The sequence below is a fragment of the Coregonus clupeaformis genome, chromosome 36, assembly GCF_020615455.1.
Source record: "Coregonus clupeaformis isolate EN_2021a chromosome 36, ASM2061545v1, whole genome shotgun sequence".
NCBI lineage: Eukaryota > Metazoa > Chordata > Actinopteri > Salmoniformes > Salmonidae > Coregonus > Coregonus clupeaformis.
In genome coordinates, this window is record NC_059227.1 from 3295466 (window position 1) to 3312635 (window position 17170).

The 17170-nt window shown below is 43.1% G+C and overlaps 1 protein-coding gene across 1 annotated transcript in view; it reads right to left on the reverse strand.

The window, feature by feature from the left end:
- Positions 1 to 17170, reverse strand: part of LOC121552948 (solute carrier family 22 member 16) — a 60310-nt gene that overhangs the window by 37711 nt on the left and 5429 nt on the right. Inside the window, exons 3-4 of the mRNA XM_041866061.2 lie at positions 8448 to 8565; positions 544 to 1102 (exon numbers count right to left, since the gene is read on the reverse strand). Of these exons, the coding sequence (XP_041721995.2) occupies positions 544 to 1102; positions 8448 to 8565 (677 nt within the window). The remainder of the gene's footprint in view (positions 1 to 543; positions 1103 to 8447; positions 8566 to 17170) is intronic.

The window sequence follows — 17170 nt, forward strand, 5'->3', positions numbered from 1 at the left end:
GAGGCGGGTTGCAGGAAAGTATATTTTGTAGAAGGATGAAAAGTCTGATAGGGAAACATGTACGAAAAATACAAAAAAACAGGGTATTTACAGGCTATTTACAGACACACGACAGAAACAGGACTGCACTACTTCGCCATCTTGGAATGGCCATCTTGGTTTCTTTGCAGCAATTCGACCATGAAGGCCTGATTCACACAGTCTCTTCTGAACAGTTGATGTTGAGATGTGTCTGTGACTTGAACTCTGTGAAGCATTTATTTGGGCAGCAATTTCTGAGGCTGGTAACTCTAATTATCTTTTGTATATATAGTGTATCATACTAAATGGAGTGTCAGAATAATAGTACATGCTCTGAGACCAGGTTGCTATAATAAGCACGCACACCCATAGTACATACAGTACATACAGTACACATGCCCCACCCACAGCCACACATGTGCAGGTGTACAACCGTGAACACATGCCCTTTCAACCCCCCTAGCCCTCCCTCTCTTATTACACACACACACACACAACCCAACCCCCCATCCCCCCTCTCACCAGCCAGGAAGAGGTTGATGTACTGGTTGCCCCCCAGGTTGACGGAGCCCAGGGAGAAGACGTAGTAGCCCAGGCTGCCAATGAACCACACTGCCCACACTGTCACTGTCCTCCAGGCCATCCTCCATGTCCCAAACAGGTCCAGGATGCTCAGCTTTCTCTCGGGCTCCGCTGGCTGGGCTCTCCCCGGTGCCACCTCCTTCTCCAGCAGAACCTCCTGGGGCTCCAGGAGGTCCTCAGCCCTCAGGCGGCCAGGCTCCAGGCCGTTGAAGCGGGCTATGGAATCCAGCAGGACCTGGGTCTCCTGGAGCCTCCCCTTAGCCATCAGGTAGAAGGGTGTCTCGGGAAACTTCCAGCAGAAGAAGAGGAAGGGCGAGGTGCAGGTGGAGAGGATGATCTGGTAGATCCACCAGGTGCGCACTAGGTAGCCCGTGATCGCCACCATCATGACGCCTGCGGCGAAGGCGGCGTGCACGTGCATGGACGTCCACGTGCGCACCTTGTTGCCGGTGAACTCGGTCACGTACACAAACACCACCACAAGGTAGCCGCTGGACACCTGCGGAGAGAGAGGGAAGGAGGGAACATTTCAATTAGATCAACAAAGGGGACACAACGCAGAGCTTCAAATGCTGATCACATATAGGTTACACACACATGCACGCACGCGCACACACACACACACACTTGCGTTACTGTTGATGCAGAAAGTTAGTCTAATGCCTGAAAACAAGTCTCATGTAACTTATCCACTTATCCTGTATTTAGTAAACGGACCCTGAGATCAGACTGTAGTTAGAATCTACTGTAGATCAATTAGAATGACCCAGATACTAGCCCAGGCTAGCCATATCAACATTATCTAAGGCTGACTGCTTTGCATCCAGATGGAGAGAGGAAGACACTCATACAAACACATACAGTCCATAGACCTATACACATACAGTAAATATTTACACACATGCACACAGTCACATTGTCACGACATTTTCTTTTGGTTATGCTTTTTGTTTTCAAAAAGGTATTTTAAACGTGATCATATGTGTAGCTCTTCCATGAGCTATTCTGCTGATGATCAGCTATTCTTCAATAGGGCTGGCCCACAGAGGCATGTGACTACAACGCACCCACTGGGCACACACAGGAGCATGCGCAAACATGTTTACGGACATATTCAATATCTCCCTATCCCAGTCTGCTGTCCCCACTTGCTTCAAGATGTCCACCATTGCTCCTGTACCCAAGAAAGCAAAGGTAACTAAACGACCATCGCCTCGTAGCACTCACTTCTATCATCATGAAGTGCTTTGAGAGGCTAGTTAAGGATCATATCACCTCCACCTTACCTGACACACTAGACCCACTTCTAGTTGTATACCACCCCAATAGATCGAAAGACGATGCAATCGCCATCGCACTGCCCTATCCCATCTGGACAAGAGGAATACCTATGTAAGAATGCTGTTCATTGACTACAGCTCAGACTTCAACACCATAAGACCCTCCAAGCTCATCATTAAGCTCGGGGCCCTGGGTCTGAACCCCGCCCTGTGCAACTGGGTCCTGGACTTCCTGACGGGCCGCCCCCAGGTGGTGAAGGTAGGAAACAGCACCTCCACTCGACCTCTACAGGGCCACAGTGGAGAAGGTGAAAAGCTTCAAGTTCCTCAGTGTACACATTACTGATCATCTGAAATGGTCCACCCACACAGACAGTGTGGTGAAGAAGGCGCAATAGCGCCTCTTCAACCTCAGAAGGCTGAAGAAATTCAGCATGGCCCCTAAAACCCTCACAAACTTTTACAGATGCACCATCGAGAGCAATCTGTCGAGCTGTATCACCGCCTGGTACGACAACTGCACTGCCCTCAACCGCAGGGCTCTCCAGAGGGGGGCATCACCGGGGGCACACTGCCTGCCCTCCAGGACACCTACAGCACCAGATGTCACAGGAAGGCCAAAAAGATCATTAAGGACATCAACCACCCGCGCCACAGCCTGTTCATCCCGCTATCATCCAGAAGGCGAGGTCAGTACAGGTGCAACAAAGCTGGGACAGAGAGACTGAAAAACATCTTCTATCTCAAGGCCATCAGACGGTTAAATAGCCATCACCAGCCGGCCTCCTCCCAGTACCCTGCCCTGAACTTAGTCACTGTCACTAGCCGGCTACCACCCGGTTACTCAACCCTGCACCTTAGATGCTGCTGCCTTATGTTCATACACATGGAATCACTGGCCACTTTAATAATGGAACACTGGTCACTTGAATAATGCTTAAATTCTGTTTTACTCATTTCATATGTAGAGTGGGGGAAAAAAGTATTTAGTCAGCCACCAATTGTGCAAGTTCTCCCACTTTAAAAGATGAGAGAGGCCTGTAATTTTCATCATAGGTACACGTCAACTATGACAGACAAATTGAGATTTTTTTTCTCCAGAAAATCACATTGTAGGATTTTTTATGAATTTATTTGCTAATTATGGTGGAAAATAAGTATTTGGTCACCTACAAACAAGCAAGATTTATGGCTCTCACAGACCTGTAACTTCTTCTTTAAGAGGCTCCTCTGTCCTCCACTCGTTACCTGTATTAATGGCACCTGTTTGAACTTGTTATCAGTACAAAAGACACCTGTCCACAACCTCAAACAAGTCACACTCCAAACTCCACTATGGCCAAGACCAAATAGCTGTCAAAGGACACCAGAAACAAAATTGTAGACCTGCACCAGGCTGGGAAGACTGAATCTGCAATAGGTAAGCAGCTTGGTTTGAAGAAATCAACTGTGGGAGCAATTATTAGGAAATGGAAGACATACAAGACCACTGATAATCTCCCTCGATCTGGGGCTCCACGCAAGATCTCACCCCGTGGGGTCAAAATGATCACAAGAACGGTGAGCAAAAATCCCAGAACCACACGGGGGGACCTAGTGAATGACCTGCAGAGAGCTGGGACCAAAGTAACAAAGCCTACCATCAGTAACACACTACGCCGCCAGGGACTCAAATCCTGCAGTGCCAGACGTGTCCCCCTGCTTAAGCCAGTATATGTCCAGGCCGGTCTGAAGTTTGCTAGAGTGCATTTGGATGATCCAGAAGAGGATTGGGAGAATGTCATATGGTCAGATGAAACCAAAATATAACTTTTTGGTAAAAACTCAACTCGTCGTGTTTGGAGGACAAAGAATGCTGAGTTGCATCCAAAGAACATCATACCTACTGTGAAGCATGGGGGTGGAAACATCATGCTTTGGGGCTGTTTTTCTGCAAAGGGACCAGGAAAACTGATCCGTGTAAAGGAAAGAATGAATGGGGCCATGTATCGTGAGATTTTGAGTGAAAACCTCCTTCCATCAGCAAGGGCATTGAAGATGAAACGTGGCTGGGTCTTTCAGCATGACAATGATCCCAAAACACCGCCCGGGCAACGAAGGAGTGGCTTCGTAAGAAGCATTTCAAGGTCCTGGAGTGGCCTAGCCAGTCTCCAGATCTCAACATCATAGAAAATCTTTGGAGGGAGTTGAAAGTCCGTGTTGCCCAGCGACAGCCCCAAAACATCACTGCTCTAGAGGAGATCTGCATGGAGGAATGGGCCAAAATACCAGCAACAGTGTGTGAAAACCTTGTGAAGACTTACAGAAACGTTTGACCTGTGTCATTGCCAACAAAGGGTATATAACAAAGTATTGAGAAACTTTTGTTATTGACCAAATACTTATTTTCCACCATAATTTGCAAATAAATTCATTAAAAATCCTACAATGTGATTTTCTGGATTTTTTCTAATTTTGTCTGTCATAGTTGACGTGTACATATGATGAAAATTACAGGCCTCTCTCATCTTTTTAAGTGGGAGAACTTGCACAATTGGTGGCTGACTAAATACTTTTTTCCCCCACTGTATATACTGTAGTCTAGTCAATGCTATCCTATTCAACTATTGCTGTATACTGTATATACTATTATATCCTACCTATCCTACAGATATACTACATATTCTATCCACATACTGTCCATAATGTCTATACATCCCATCACATACAGTATATATATATATATATATATATATATATATATATATATATATATATATATATATATACAAAAAGTATGTGGACACCCTTTCAAATTAGTGGATTTGGCTATTTCAGCCACACCCGTTGCTGACAAGTGTATAAAAATCGAGTACACAGCCATGTAATCTATATAGCCAAACATTGGCAGTAAAATGGCCTTACTGAAGAGCAAAGTTACCTTCAACATGGCACCATCATAGGATGCCACCTTTCCAACAAGTCAGTTTGTCAAATTTATGCCCTGCTAGAGCTGCCCCGGTCAACTGTAAGTCCTGTTATTGTGCAGTGGAAACGTCTAGGAGCAACAGCGGCTCAGCCGCGAAGTGGTAGGCAAGCTAACACAAGCTCACAGAACAAGACCGAAGAGTGCTGAAGCGCGAAGCGAGTAAAAAAGTATTTCCTCGGTTGCAACAATCACTAATGAGTTCCAAACCATCTCTGGAAGCAAAGTCATCACAAAAACTATTTGTTGGAAGCTTCATGAAATGGGCTTCCATTGCCGAGCAGCCGCACACAAGTCTAAGATCACCATGCGCAATGCCAAGCATCAGCTGGAGTCACAATTTCACTCTGGAGCAGTGGAAACACATTCTCTGGAGTGATGAATCACACCATCTGGCAGTCTGACGGACGAATCTGGGTTTGGCGGATGCCAGGAGAACGCTACCTGCCCGAATGCATAGTGCCAACTGTCTGGGGCTATTATTCATGGTTCGGACTAGGCCACTCAGTTCCAGTGAAGTGAAATCTTAATGCTACAGCATACAATGACATTCTAGACGGTTCTGTGCTTCCAACTTTGTTGCAACAGTTTGGGGAAGGTCCATACAGAAATGGTTTGTCGATATCGGTGTGGAAGAACTTCACTGGCCTGCACAGAGCCCTGACCTTAACCCCATTGAACACCTTTGGGATGAATTGAAACTGCGACCCAGGCCTAATCGCCCAACATCAGTGCCCCACCTCACTAATGCTCTTGTGGCTGAATGGAAGCAAGTCCTAGCAGCAATATTCTAACATGTAGTGGAAAGCTGCAATATCCAAAAGCCTGAAGGTACCACGTTCATCTGTACAAAAAATAGTACGCAAGTATAAATACCATCGGACCATGCAGCGGTCATACCGCTCAGGAAAGAGACGCGTTCTGTCTCCTAGAGATGAATGTACTTTGGTGCGAAAACTGCAAATCAATCCCAGAACAACAGCAAAGGACCTTGTGAAGATGCTGGAGGAAACAGGTACATATCTATATCCACAGTAAAACTAGTCCTATATCGACATAACCTGAAAGGCCGCTCAGCAAGGAAGAAGCCACTGCTCCAAAACCGCCATAAAAAAAGCCAGACTACGGTTTGCAACTGCACATGGGGACAAAGATCGTACTTTTTGGAGAAATGTCCTCTGGTCTGATTAAACAAAAATAGAACTGTTTGGCCATAATGACCATTGTTATGTTTGGAGGAAAAAGGGGGGCTTGGAAGCTGAAGAACAACATCCCAACCATGAAGCACGGGGGTGGCAGCATCCTAACCGACTTGTCAAAACTATAGTTATAGTGGTTGAAAAACAAGTTTTAATGACTCCAACCTAAGTGTATGTAAACTTCTGACTTCAACTGTATATACAGTACCAGTCAAAAGTTTGGACACACCTGTAAAATTGACTGTGTCCATAAAAAGTACACTGCTCAAAAAAATAAAAGGAACACTTAAACAACACAATGTAACTCCAAGTCAATCACACTTCTGTGAAATCAAACTGTCCATTTAGGAAGCAACACTGATTGACAATACATTTCACATGATGTTGTACAAATGGAAAAGACAACAGGTGGAAATTATAGGCAATTAGCAAAACACCCCCAATAAAGAAGTGGTTCTGCAGGTGGTGAACACAGACCACTTCTCAGTTCCTATGCTTCCTGGCTGATGTTTTGGTCACTTTTGAATGCTGGCGGTGCTTTCACTCTAGTGGTAGCATGAGACGGAGTCTACAACCCACACAAGTGGCTCAGGTTGTGAAGCTCATCCAGGATGGCACATCAATGCGAGCTGTGGCAAGAAGGTTTGCTGTGTCTGTCAGCGTAGTGTCCAGAGCATGGAGAACCTTCCAGAAGGACAATCATCTTTGCAGCACTCCACTAATCAGGCTTTTATGGTAGAGTGGCCAGACGGAAGCCACTCCTCAGTAAAAGGCACATGTCAGACCGCTTGGAGTTTGCCAAAGGGCACCTAAAGGACTCTCAGATTATGAGAAACAAGATTCTCTCGTCTGATGAAACCAAGATTGAATGCCAAGTGTCACGTCTGGAGGAAACCTGTCACCATCCCTACGGTGAAGCATGGTGGTGGCAGCATCATGCTGTGGGGATGTTTTTCAGCGGCAGGGACTGGGAGACTAGTCAGGATCGAGGGAAATATGAACGGAGCAAAGTACAGAGATCCTTGATTAAAACCTGCTCCAGAGCGCTCAGGACCTCAGACTGGGGCGAAGGTTCACCTTCCAACAGGACAATGACGTCCAAGCAGCTTTAATTTGAGGGTATTTCATCCATATCAGGTGAACTGTTTAGAAATTAAAGCAGTTTTTGTACATAGTCCCCACATTTTAGGGCCGCAAAAGTATTGGGACAAATTCAGTTATATGTGTATTAAAGTAATAAAAATGTAAGTATTTGGTCCCATACTCACAGCATACAATAGCTACATCAAGCTTCTGACTCTACAAATTTGTTGGATGCATTTGCTGTTTGTTTTGGTTGTGTTTCAGATTATTTTGTACCCAATAGAAATTAATGGTAAATAATGTATTGTGTCATTTTGGAGTCACTTTTATTGTAAATAAGAATATAATATGTTTCTAAACACTTCTACATTAATGTGGATGCTACCATGATTACGGATAATCCTGAATGAATCGTGAATAATGATGGTTGACAAAGTTACAGACGCACAAATATCATACCCCCCCAAAATGCTAACCTCCTCTGTTATTGTAATGGTGAGAGGTTAGCATTTCTTGGGGGTATGATTTGTGCATTTGTAACTTTGTCAATCATCATTAACCTCATAGTCATTGTTTGATTTAAAATCCAAACTTTTGAAGTATAGAGCCAAAAGAAGAAAAAATGCTTCACTGTCCCAATACTTACAGAGGGCACTGTACATTTTGCCTTAGTGAAAAGCAACAGCTGTAGGACTTCTGCTCAGGGCAGAGGTGGAAGGGAGAAATTAAAACGTAAAGAGAGAGAGAGAGACATAGAGAGAGTGAGTGTTTATTTCACTTTTGTTTATAACCTCCCTGACCAAGGCCAATAAAGCCCCTTGAATTGAGAGAGAGAGAGAGAGAGAGAGAGAGAGAGAGAGAGAGAGAGAGAGAGAGAGAGAGAGAGAGAGAGAGAGAGAGAGAGGCACAACATAGGGCTAGTACGACCTGATATTCCTCTTAGGCACATAATCAAATACTAACAAATACAAATACTGGATGAATACTAACTAATGTATATAACTGCTACCAACTTGAGATTTGCACTAATAATCCACAACTTCTACATTCAGCATACAATTACTGTATGTTTATGGGAGATTATTCTGAGATTTCAAGTAAAGTGCATGTCTCAAGTTTGGATTTGGCCATAAAATATTATTTCATTGAGTGTCTCCTTACGTCATCCTGCATTCCTTACACTACATTTCACTCCACATGTGTTTATAATTAGGCTCTTACACGCGCGCACACACACACACACACACACACACACAAACACACAAACACACGCACACACACACGCACACACACACACACACACACACACACACTTACCATGGCGAGCAGGAAGCGGATGACCATAAATAGGTAGTAGTTTCCCGTGAATGCCACGCTTACACCAAACACAAACTGGCAGAGGCTGGTGATCATCAGGACCCTCCGTCTGCCAACCCTGAGAGAGAGAAATGTAGAGAGAGAGAGACAGGGATAGAGACAGGGATAGGGACAGGGAGGGAGAAAAGTTCGGATTTCTTGTTAGGGTCTATATTTGAATAGTTGAACAAAGGCCTGTGTTGTGGTTGACTGTCATACTCATTGACTAATCCACATTTTAAAAAATACTACAGTTTACTATAGAATACTACAGTACTTACTATAGAATTTTGTAGTAAACTATAGTATACTGTAGAATACTATACTACACACGGTGATATCCCTTGATCATGTGTAGTACTTAGTATAGAATTGTGTAGTATACTGTAATATACTATAGTAAATACTACAGTTTTATCCACACAAAAAAACACGTTAAATTGTTTTACTATAGCAAATACTACAGTATTCAATTTGCATATACCCTGTCCATTCCCCTCCCCCATACCCCAATTTGTGCCACCCGTAAGTGAGAAACCTACATGCCAAGTATAGACCATATATTGTGTTCCCTACAGGTTACAGTATAACTCTGTTCAGCACACAGTCCTACCTACCAACCTACCTACCTACCTACCTACCTACCTACCTACCTACCTACAGGTTATGGAATACAATTTATTTTAGTATTTCTCCCGTAGCGTTCCTCAAGGAGATACCCCCAACTTCTATGTCAAAGATAATACAATGTCCCTAAAAAACACTATAGTAAATACTACAGTATGCTGCAGTCCACAAAAACACTACAGTAAATACTACAGTACATGAATACACCACACCAAAAGCTTGATTTTATGGTCGTTTTAAAACAAATTCTACGTAGTAATGATTTATGTTCACTACTTGGTCAATTGATTTGATAGCATGTTTAATCTATGCAAATAAATAAAATGAATTGATAGTTCACCTCTCTGTTTTCTTTTATTCTGTAATAGGGCATATTGTAACCATGTGTTAAGCTAATCAATTCAAAGTTTATTTATGATACAGCATGCTACACAATATAATGAAATGCTACAGTATACTACAGTCGGCAAAAACACTATAGTAATTACTATTGTATATACTACTATTTTTTTACAACAGTATTTATACTATAGTAAACTGTAAATACTACAGTATACTACAATATTTACTGTAGTGTTTTTGCCGCAGTGAAACGTACAGTAAAGTCAGCTAAAACACCACAGTGAATATTATAGTATTCCTACCATAGTACACACTTATAGTAAACTCAGCAAAAAAAGAAACATCCTCTCACTGTCAACTGCGTATATTTTCAGCTAACTTAACATGTGTAAATATTTGTATGAACATAACAAGATTCAACAACTGAGACATAAACTGAACAAGTTCCACAGACATGTGACTAACAGAAATGAAATAATGTGGCCCTGAACAAAGGGGGGGTCAATAATGTGGCCACCAGCTGCCCGTTCTTGCTGTGAGATATTACCCCACTCTTCCACCAAGGCACCTGCAAGTTCCCGGACATTTACATTTACATTTTAGTCATTTAGCAGACGCTTTTATCCAGAGCGACTTACAGTTAGTGAGTGCATACATTTTCATACTGGTCCCCCGTGGGAAACGAACCCACAACCCTGGCGTTGCAAACGCCATGCTCTACCAACTGAGCTACACGGGACTATGACAGGACATTTCTGGGGGGAATGGCCCTAGCCCTCACCCTCCGATCCAACAGGTCCCAGACGTGCTCAATGGGATTGAGATCTGGGCTCTTCGCTGGCCATGGCAGAACACTGACATTCCTGTCTTGCAGGAAATCACGCACAGAACGAGCAGTATGGCTGATTGTCACGCCCTGGCTCTGGGACTCTGTTATGTTGAGCCAGGGTGTGTTGTTTCTATGTGTTTTGTGTGCTAGGGTTATATTCTAGTTCATTTGTTTCTATGTTGGCCGGTGTGGTTCTCAATCAGAGGCAACGTGTATCAGCTGTTGCTTGTTGTCTCTGATTGGGAACCATACTTAGGCAGCCTGTTTTCCACAGTGTGTTGTGGGATCTTGTTCCGTATGGTTTGTATTGTAACCAAGGACTTCACGTTTCGTATCGTTTGTTGTTTTGTTTGTGTGATCATTCAAATTAAAAGTATGTTCGCATTCCACGCTGCGCCTTGGTCCTCTGTGTATGACGATCGTGACACTGATGGCATTGTCATGCTGGAGGGTCATGTCAGGATGAGCCTACATGAGGGAGGAGGATGTCTTCCCTGTAACGCACAGCGTTGAGATTGCCTGCAATGACAACAAGCCCAGTCCGATGATGCTGTGACACACCGCCCCAGACCATGACGGACCCACCACCTCCAAATCGTTCTCGCTCCAGAGTACAGGCCTCGGTGTAACGCTCATTCCTTCGACGACAAATGTGAATCCGACCATCACCCCTAGTGAGACAAAACTGCGACTCCTCAGTGAAGAGCACTTTTTACCAGTCCTGTCTGGTCCAGCGACGGTGGGTTTGTGCCCATAGGCGACGTAGTTTCCGGTGATGTCTGGTGAGGACCTGCCTTACAACAGGCCTACAAGCCTTCAGTCCAGCCTCTCTCAGCATATTGCGGGCAGTCTGAGCACTGATGGAGGGATTGTGCATTCCTGGTGTAACTCGGGCAGTTGTTGTTGCCATCCTGTACCTGTCCCGCAGGTGTGATGTTCGGATGTACTGATCCTGTGCAGGTGTTGTTACGCGTGGTCTGCCGCTGCGAGGACGATCAGCTGTCCGTCCTGTCTCCCTGTAGCGCTGTCTTAGGCGTCTCACAGTACGGACATTGCAATTTATTGCCCTGGCCACATCTGCAGTCCTCAAGCCTCCTTGCAGCATGCCTAAGGCACATTCACGCAGATGAGCAAGGACCCTGGGCATCTTTCTTTTGGTGTTTTTCAGAGTCAGTGTCCTAAGTTTTCATAACTGTGACCTTAATTGCCTACCGTCTGTAAGCTGTTAGTGTCTTAACGACCGTTCCACTGGTGCATGTTCATTAATTGTTTATGGTTCATTGAACAAGCATGGGAGACAGTGTTTAAACCCTTTACAATGAAGATCTGTGAAGTTATTCTGATTTTTACGAATTATCTTTGAAAGACAGGGTCCTGAAAAAGGGACGTTTCTTTTTTTGCTGAGTTTATTTTGTGGGGAGCCATAGGTTTTAATGACATACTTCCTGTATTTTCAGAAGAGGCCCTCTGCTATTTACTGTAGCTGACGACATGGGAAGAGTTGAGAGAAAACGGTTTAATGTCACACAAGCTCATATGATGAGTGAAATAATACCTTGGGTGGCAGGTAGCCTAGTAGTTAAGAGCATTGGGCCAGTAACCGAAAGGTCGCTGGTTTGAATCCCTGAGCTGACTAGGTGAAGAATCTGGCGATGTGCCCTTGAGCAAGGCACTTAACCATAATTGCTCCTCTGCTAAAATATAAATAAGGAGCATTGTATTGTTGACTGGGAATTGCACATTGCCACATAGAAGGTTTGTGTCTGCACGTGACTCATGGCATTGATCCAGAACAAATATTGGTTGAAATACTGGTAGACACAAGCTGGGAGCAGCAGCCCTGGGAGCAGTTTGGGTTGAAATTTCACATCGCTAGTATCACTACACAACAGGAGTTGCTGAGTTTATAGGTGTTTGTGTGAATGAGTATGTGATTTGCATGTGACTCCAGACCAAATAAAACAAATCAATGAACAAGTTGGCTGATGATGCATGCATACTGCCCCAGTGTGTGAGTCTGAAAGTAGCAGTTTGTTTAGTTCCACTGAATACAAAGGATGTAGTCTTATAATGCTATGCTATACTATATATAAGAATTAGAGGACGTCTAGTGTCATACGGTTTACCCGGTCGTACAATAGCATAAGAATTGGATGACTTACCTAGTCATACATTTTGGAGAATGTATAGTATTGCATGTCTTTATCTGAGACCAGGTTGCTTATTGCGCAGTAACAAAAGGAGAATTACGGGGAGAATATATGTTGGCGGTTACGACAAAGGTTTAGAAAACTAAAACGACAAAGGTTAGGTGAATTTACGTAGCAGTTTAGGTGAATTGGGTTAAGTTTCAAATAAGTGTTAGGGGAACGGTTAGCTAAAATGCTACAGTTGTCCCCGACATGACTGGAACATGCAACCTTTAGATTGCTAGACTGTCGCGGATTACGCCCACCCATCCTACCCTACCAACCTCCCTACTAGACTGTCGCGGATTATGCCCACCCATCTTCCCCGACCAACCACCCTACTTTCATTTCTGTCTCAAGTAACTAGACCATTAATAGGTATCATACATCTTGGAGGTGCTCAGAAATACGTAAAGTATATTTCGTATGGCTCTGAGGCCAGGCTTGAAATAGACATTCAAACTATCCAGCAGCCCATGATGATACAGTAGGGAGTGGGACACACCATCTCTCCTCAACCCAGCAAACGCTTTGGGTTTGTGGGCATGAGGGGTTCAACTGAGTGCCCTATTCTCTGGACAAAGGACACCCAGACCCAGACCCTAGCTAGACCCATGGACCTCCACTGGCCTTGGCAGGCCTCTCCTCCCCTGCTGGACAACTGGATGTTAGCCTGCCAGGTGACTTGATATGTCCCCACTGTCCCAAGAGTCTTGACGGGAACAACTCTCTGAACTGGCACACACTCACTGCTATCCAAACACACACTCTCACACTCTGTTCGCCTGTTTCGTGTTTGAGAAACAAGGATGTTCTAAGGACCTGCTGAGAATAAACCCTCACCCCTAACCCCTCACCTATATCCTCTTCACCCCTCCTTACTCAACGGTCACCTCTCACCCCTCTCCCCTCACCCATAACCTCGGCACTCCTCATATACCACTCATTACTTAAAATAGACTTCCATACCATCTATTGCTCTATCTTCCCCTCAATCATCACCCCTCTCCCCTCACCCATAAACTCTGCGCTCATAGCTTGCAACAGACCTCCATACCATCCCTGTATCCCTCTTCCCCTCACTCATCACCGCTCACTACATCTCTATGCTCCTTGTGCTTGTCTGGCAGGGAAACTTTATGTTTATAGTATTTTCTAGATACTTTCGATATTATTAATTCCCATGTTTGCTCTATGTCTGGAAATGCCATTCTCCGGAGCAAAGATCCCAATTTCAAACTCTCCAAAAGAGTTTTCTAAAAACTGGCAAAAATTGATATTAACTGAATAATTATCGTATGTAGTTTCTTGCAATAGCCCTCTGTGACTTTAAATAATATTTTTCTCAAAACATTGATTACTAAAAGATGTGTCCGGAAATTTGGTTGACTCCATCAGAATCCTAAATTAATCGGGAATGAGCAGGGTCAGATACAGTGCATTCAGAAAGTATTCATACCCCTCGACTTTTTCCACATGTTGTTACGTTACAGCCTTATTCTAAAATGGATTACATTAATTTCTTTCCTCATCAATCTACACACAATACCCCATAATGACAAAGCGAAAACAGGTTTTTAGAATTGTTTTCTAATTTATTATAAATAAAAAACTGAAATACCTTATTTACATAAGTATTCAGACCCTTTGCTATGAGACTCGAAATCGAGCTCAGATGCATCCTGTTTCCATTAATCATCTTTGAGATGTTTCTACAACTTGATTTGAGTCCACCTGTGGTAAATTCAATTGATTGGACATGATTTGGAAAGGCACACACCTTTCTATATAAGGTCCCACAGTTGACAATGCATGTCAGAGCAAAAACCAAGCCATGAGGTCAAAGGAATTGTCCGTAGAGCTCCAAGACAGGATTGTGTTGAGCCACAGATCTGGGGAAGAGTACCAAAAAATTTCTGCAGCATTGAAGGTCCCCTTAAATGGAAGATGTTTGGAACCACCAAGACTCTTCCCAGAGCTGGCCGCCCGGCCAAACTGAGAAATCAGGGGGAGAAGGCCCTTGGTCAGGGAGTTTGCCAAAAGGCACCTAAGGACTCTCAGACCATGAGAAACATGATTCTCTGGTCTGATAAAACCAAGATTGAACTCTTTGGCCTGAATGCCAAGCGTCACGTCTGGAGGAAACCTGGCACCATCCCTACGGTGGAGCATGGTGGTGGCAGCATCATGCTGTGGGGATGTTTTTCAGCGGCAGGGACTGGGAGACTAGTCAGGATCGAGGCAAAGATGAATGGAGCAAAGTACAGTGAGATCCTTGATGAAAACCTGCTCCAGAGCACTCAAGACCTCAGACTGGGGTGGGTTCACCTTCCAACAGGACAACGACCATGAGCACACAGCCAAGACAATGCAGGGGTGGCTTCGGGACAAGTTCTGAATGTCCTTGAGTGGCCAAGCCAGAGCCTGGACTTGAACCCGATCGAACATCTCTGGAGAGACCTGAAAATAGCTGTGCAGCGACGCTCCCCATCCAACCTGACAGAGCTTGAGAGGATCTGCAGAGAGGAATGGGAGAAACTCCCCAAATACAGGTGTGCCAAGCTTGTAGCGTCATACCCAAGAAGACACAATGCTGTAATCGCTGCCAAAGGTGCTTTAACAAAGTACTGAGTAAAGGGTCTGAATAATTATGGAAATGTGATATTTCCTTTTTTTTTTTCAATACATTTGCAAAAAAAACTGTTTTTGCTTGATCATTATGGGGTATTGTGTGTAGATAGATGAGTGAAAAAACAATTTAATCAATTTTACATTAAGGCTGTAATGTAACAAAATGTGGAAAAAGTCAAGGGGTCTGAATACTTTCCGAATGCACTGTATACCATAAGGACCCTCTTCATTACATGTAGTGCAACAAGATCACTCATCGTTTGTAAAGTTCTCTACTTTTGATAGATTTAAACAAACAATATTGGAATCACCATGGTCACAACCATAAACTGTCAACTCCATCCGCCTGATAGATTAGAATACAATATGAATTTTGGTTCAAATATGTTACATTTAATTAGGTTTTAGAGTCATAAAGCAACTGAGGAAAATATTATTTGCTATATGTATACCACTTGAATAAAAAATAAAAATGCAAGTTTTGTCAACTCCGTAAAACATCAACTCTGTCAGATTTTTTTCTAACTAGTGCTGAAAGATCTGCTAGCATGGTTATGTTTTTATTGGGGATTTTCAAATGAATAATTTTCCATATTTTACAAATGTGTGTATTGAACTTTTATTTTTAGAGGCAAAAATATGTCTGCTGTGATATCTGTTGTCAACTCTGTCAGTGGCTTGTCAACTACGTCACTGATGGCTAACCCTTAAGACCCTTAAGATCTATTTTTTTTTCAATATTGTTTAAAAATATTGTAATCACTGTTCTGCAACATATGCTTAAACAATTGAAATACAGTATTTGCTGTGATAGACCTAAGGGATGTTTGCTTTATAAATGTTGCTCTATGTTTGAAATCTAGAAAAACATGTCAAAATGCTAACAAAATTAGCCCTGGAGCATTTAATAGTGCTATAAAACAAAACATAATACGTTTGGAAATGTGTATTAAATAGAATGTTAAAATTAAACAATCAAGGCTTTAAACACTTGTTTGACAACAATGGTAAAAATTAAATACCTTTTATGGTGTCTGACAGAGTTGACATAAATCCAGTTAATTGCAAAAAAATTAGGAGGTTGTTCCTTTACTTGGTGTGATAGCTGATACTTTGGTCTATCAAAATATATATTTCAAATTGTGTTAATATTAAGTCAAATATATAGCTCTAAAACAACAACATTTTCTCTCAGCCTCATGGCAAAATGTTTAAAATAGCATGAGATTAGCTATAAAACTGCACATTTGTCTCTCTGCCCCATGGCAAAAGGGGGGGCCTTGCTCGGACCTCGTGGGGGGCCTGTGAAACTGTGCTACGGCACTGATGGGGTACCCTTCTTCTGCACTACACAGACTGTCCGACCGAGTGACCGACCGTTTCATCCAGAGGTATGTTACAGTATTGTTAGTTACTCCAAAAGTAAAATGATGACCAGGGATGAAGTGCTGCTGGAGCTGGTAAAACTATTTCTGGAAAACTATTTCTGATAACTTGTAAATAAATCATTAATTACCACTAAAATGTTATGAAATATGATAGAATGGCAAACCAAATAAATATGATCAGTCTTCATGTTTTACACATTCTCATGATCAGTCTTCATGTATTTCCAGGAGACTTGCTATACAAACAAATATTCTGCAAGAGGACGAAGCAGTGTGTGGTGAAAAAAGTGTACGAGAGGCTTGTCAACCTGGCTGTGGAGCGCAGAAATTATCAGATGGTTGTCTATAATGAGCCAGAGTCACAGCCTCCCAAACCCAACATCCCTGCCAACATCACCACAGCGCCAAAGCTTGCTAAACCAGCTGCCATTACCCAACAGAAGAAGATGTTCACCAGCTTAAGAACATTCTGGAACCTGCCTGGAACATTCAACCAGCACATAATCCATATTCAGTTAGACTGATGTTGTAGTATAATATAGAATGCCTAGTATGCTCACAACTGAATTGTGCTATAGATATTGCTAGATTTTGTACATGTACACTACCGGTCAAACGTTTTAGAACACCTACTCATTCCAGGGTTTTTCTTTATTTTTACTATTTTCTACATTGTAG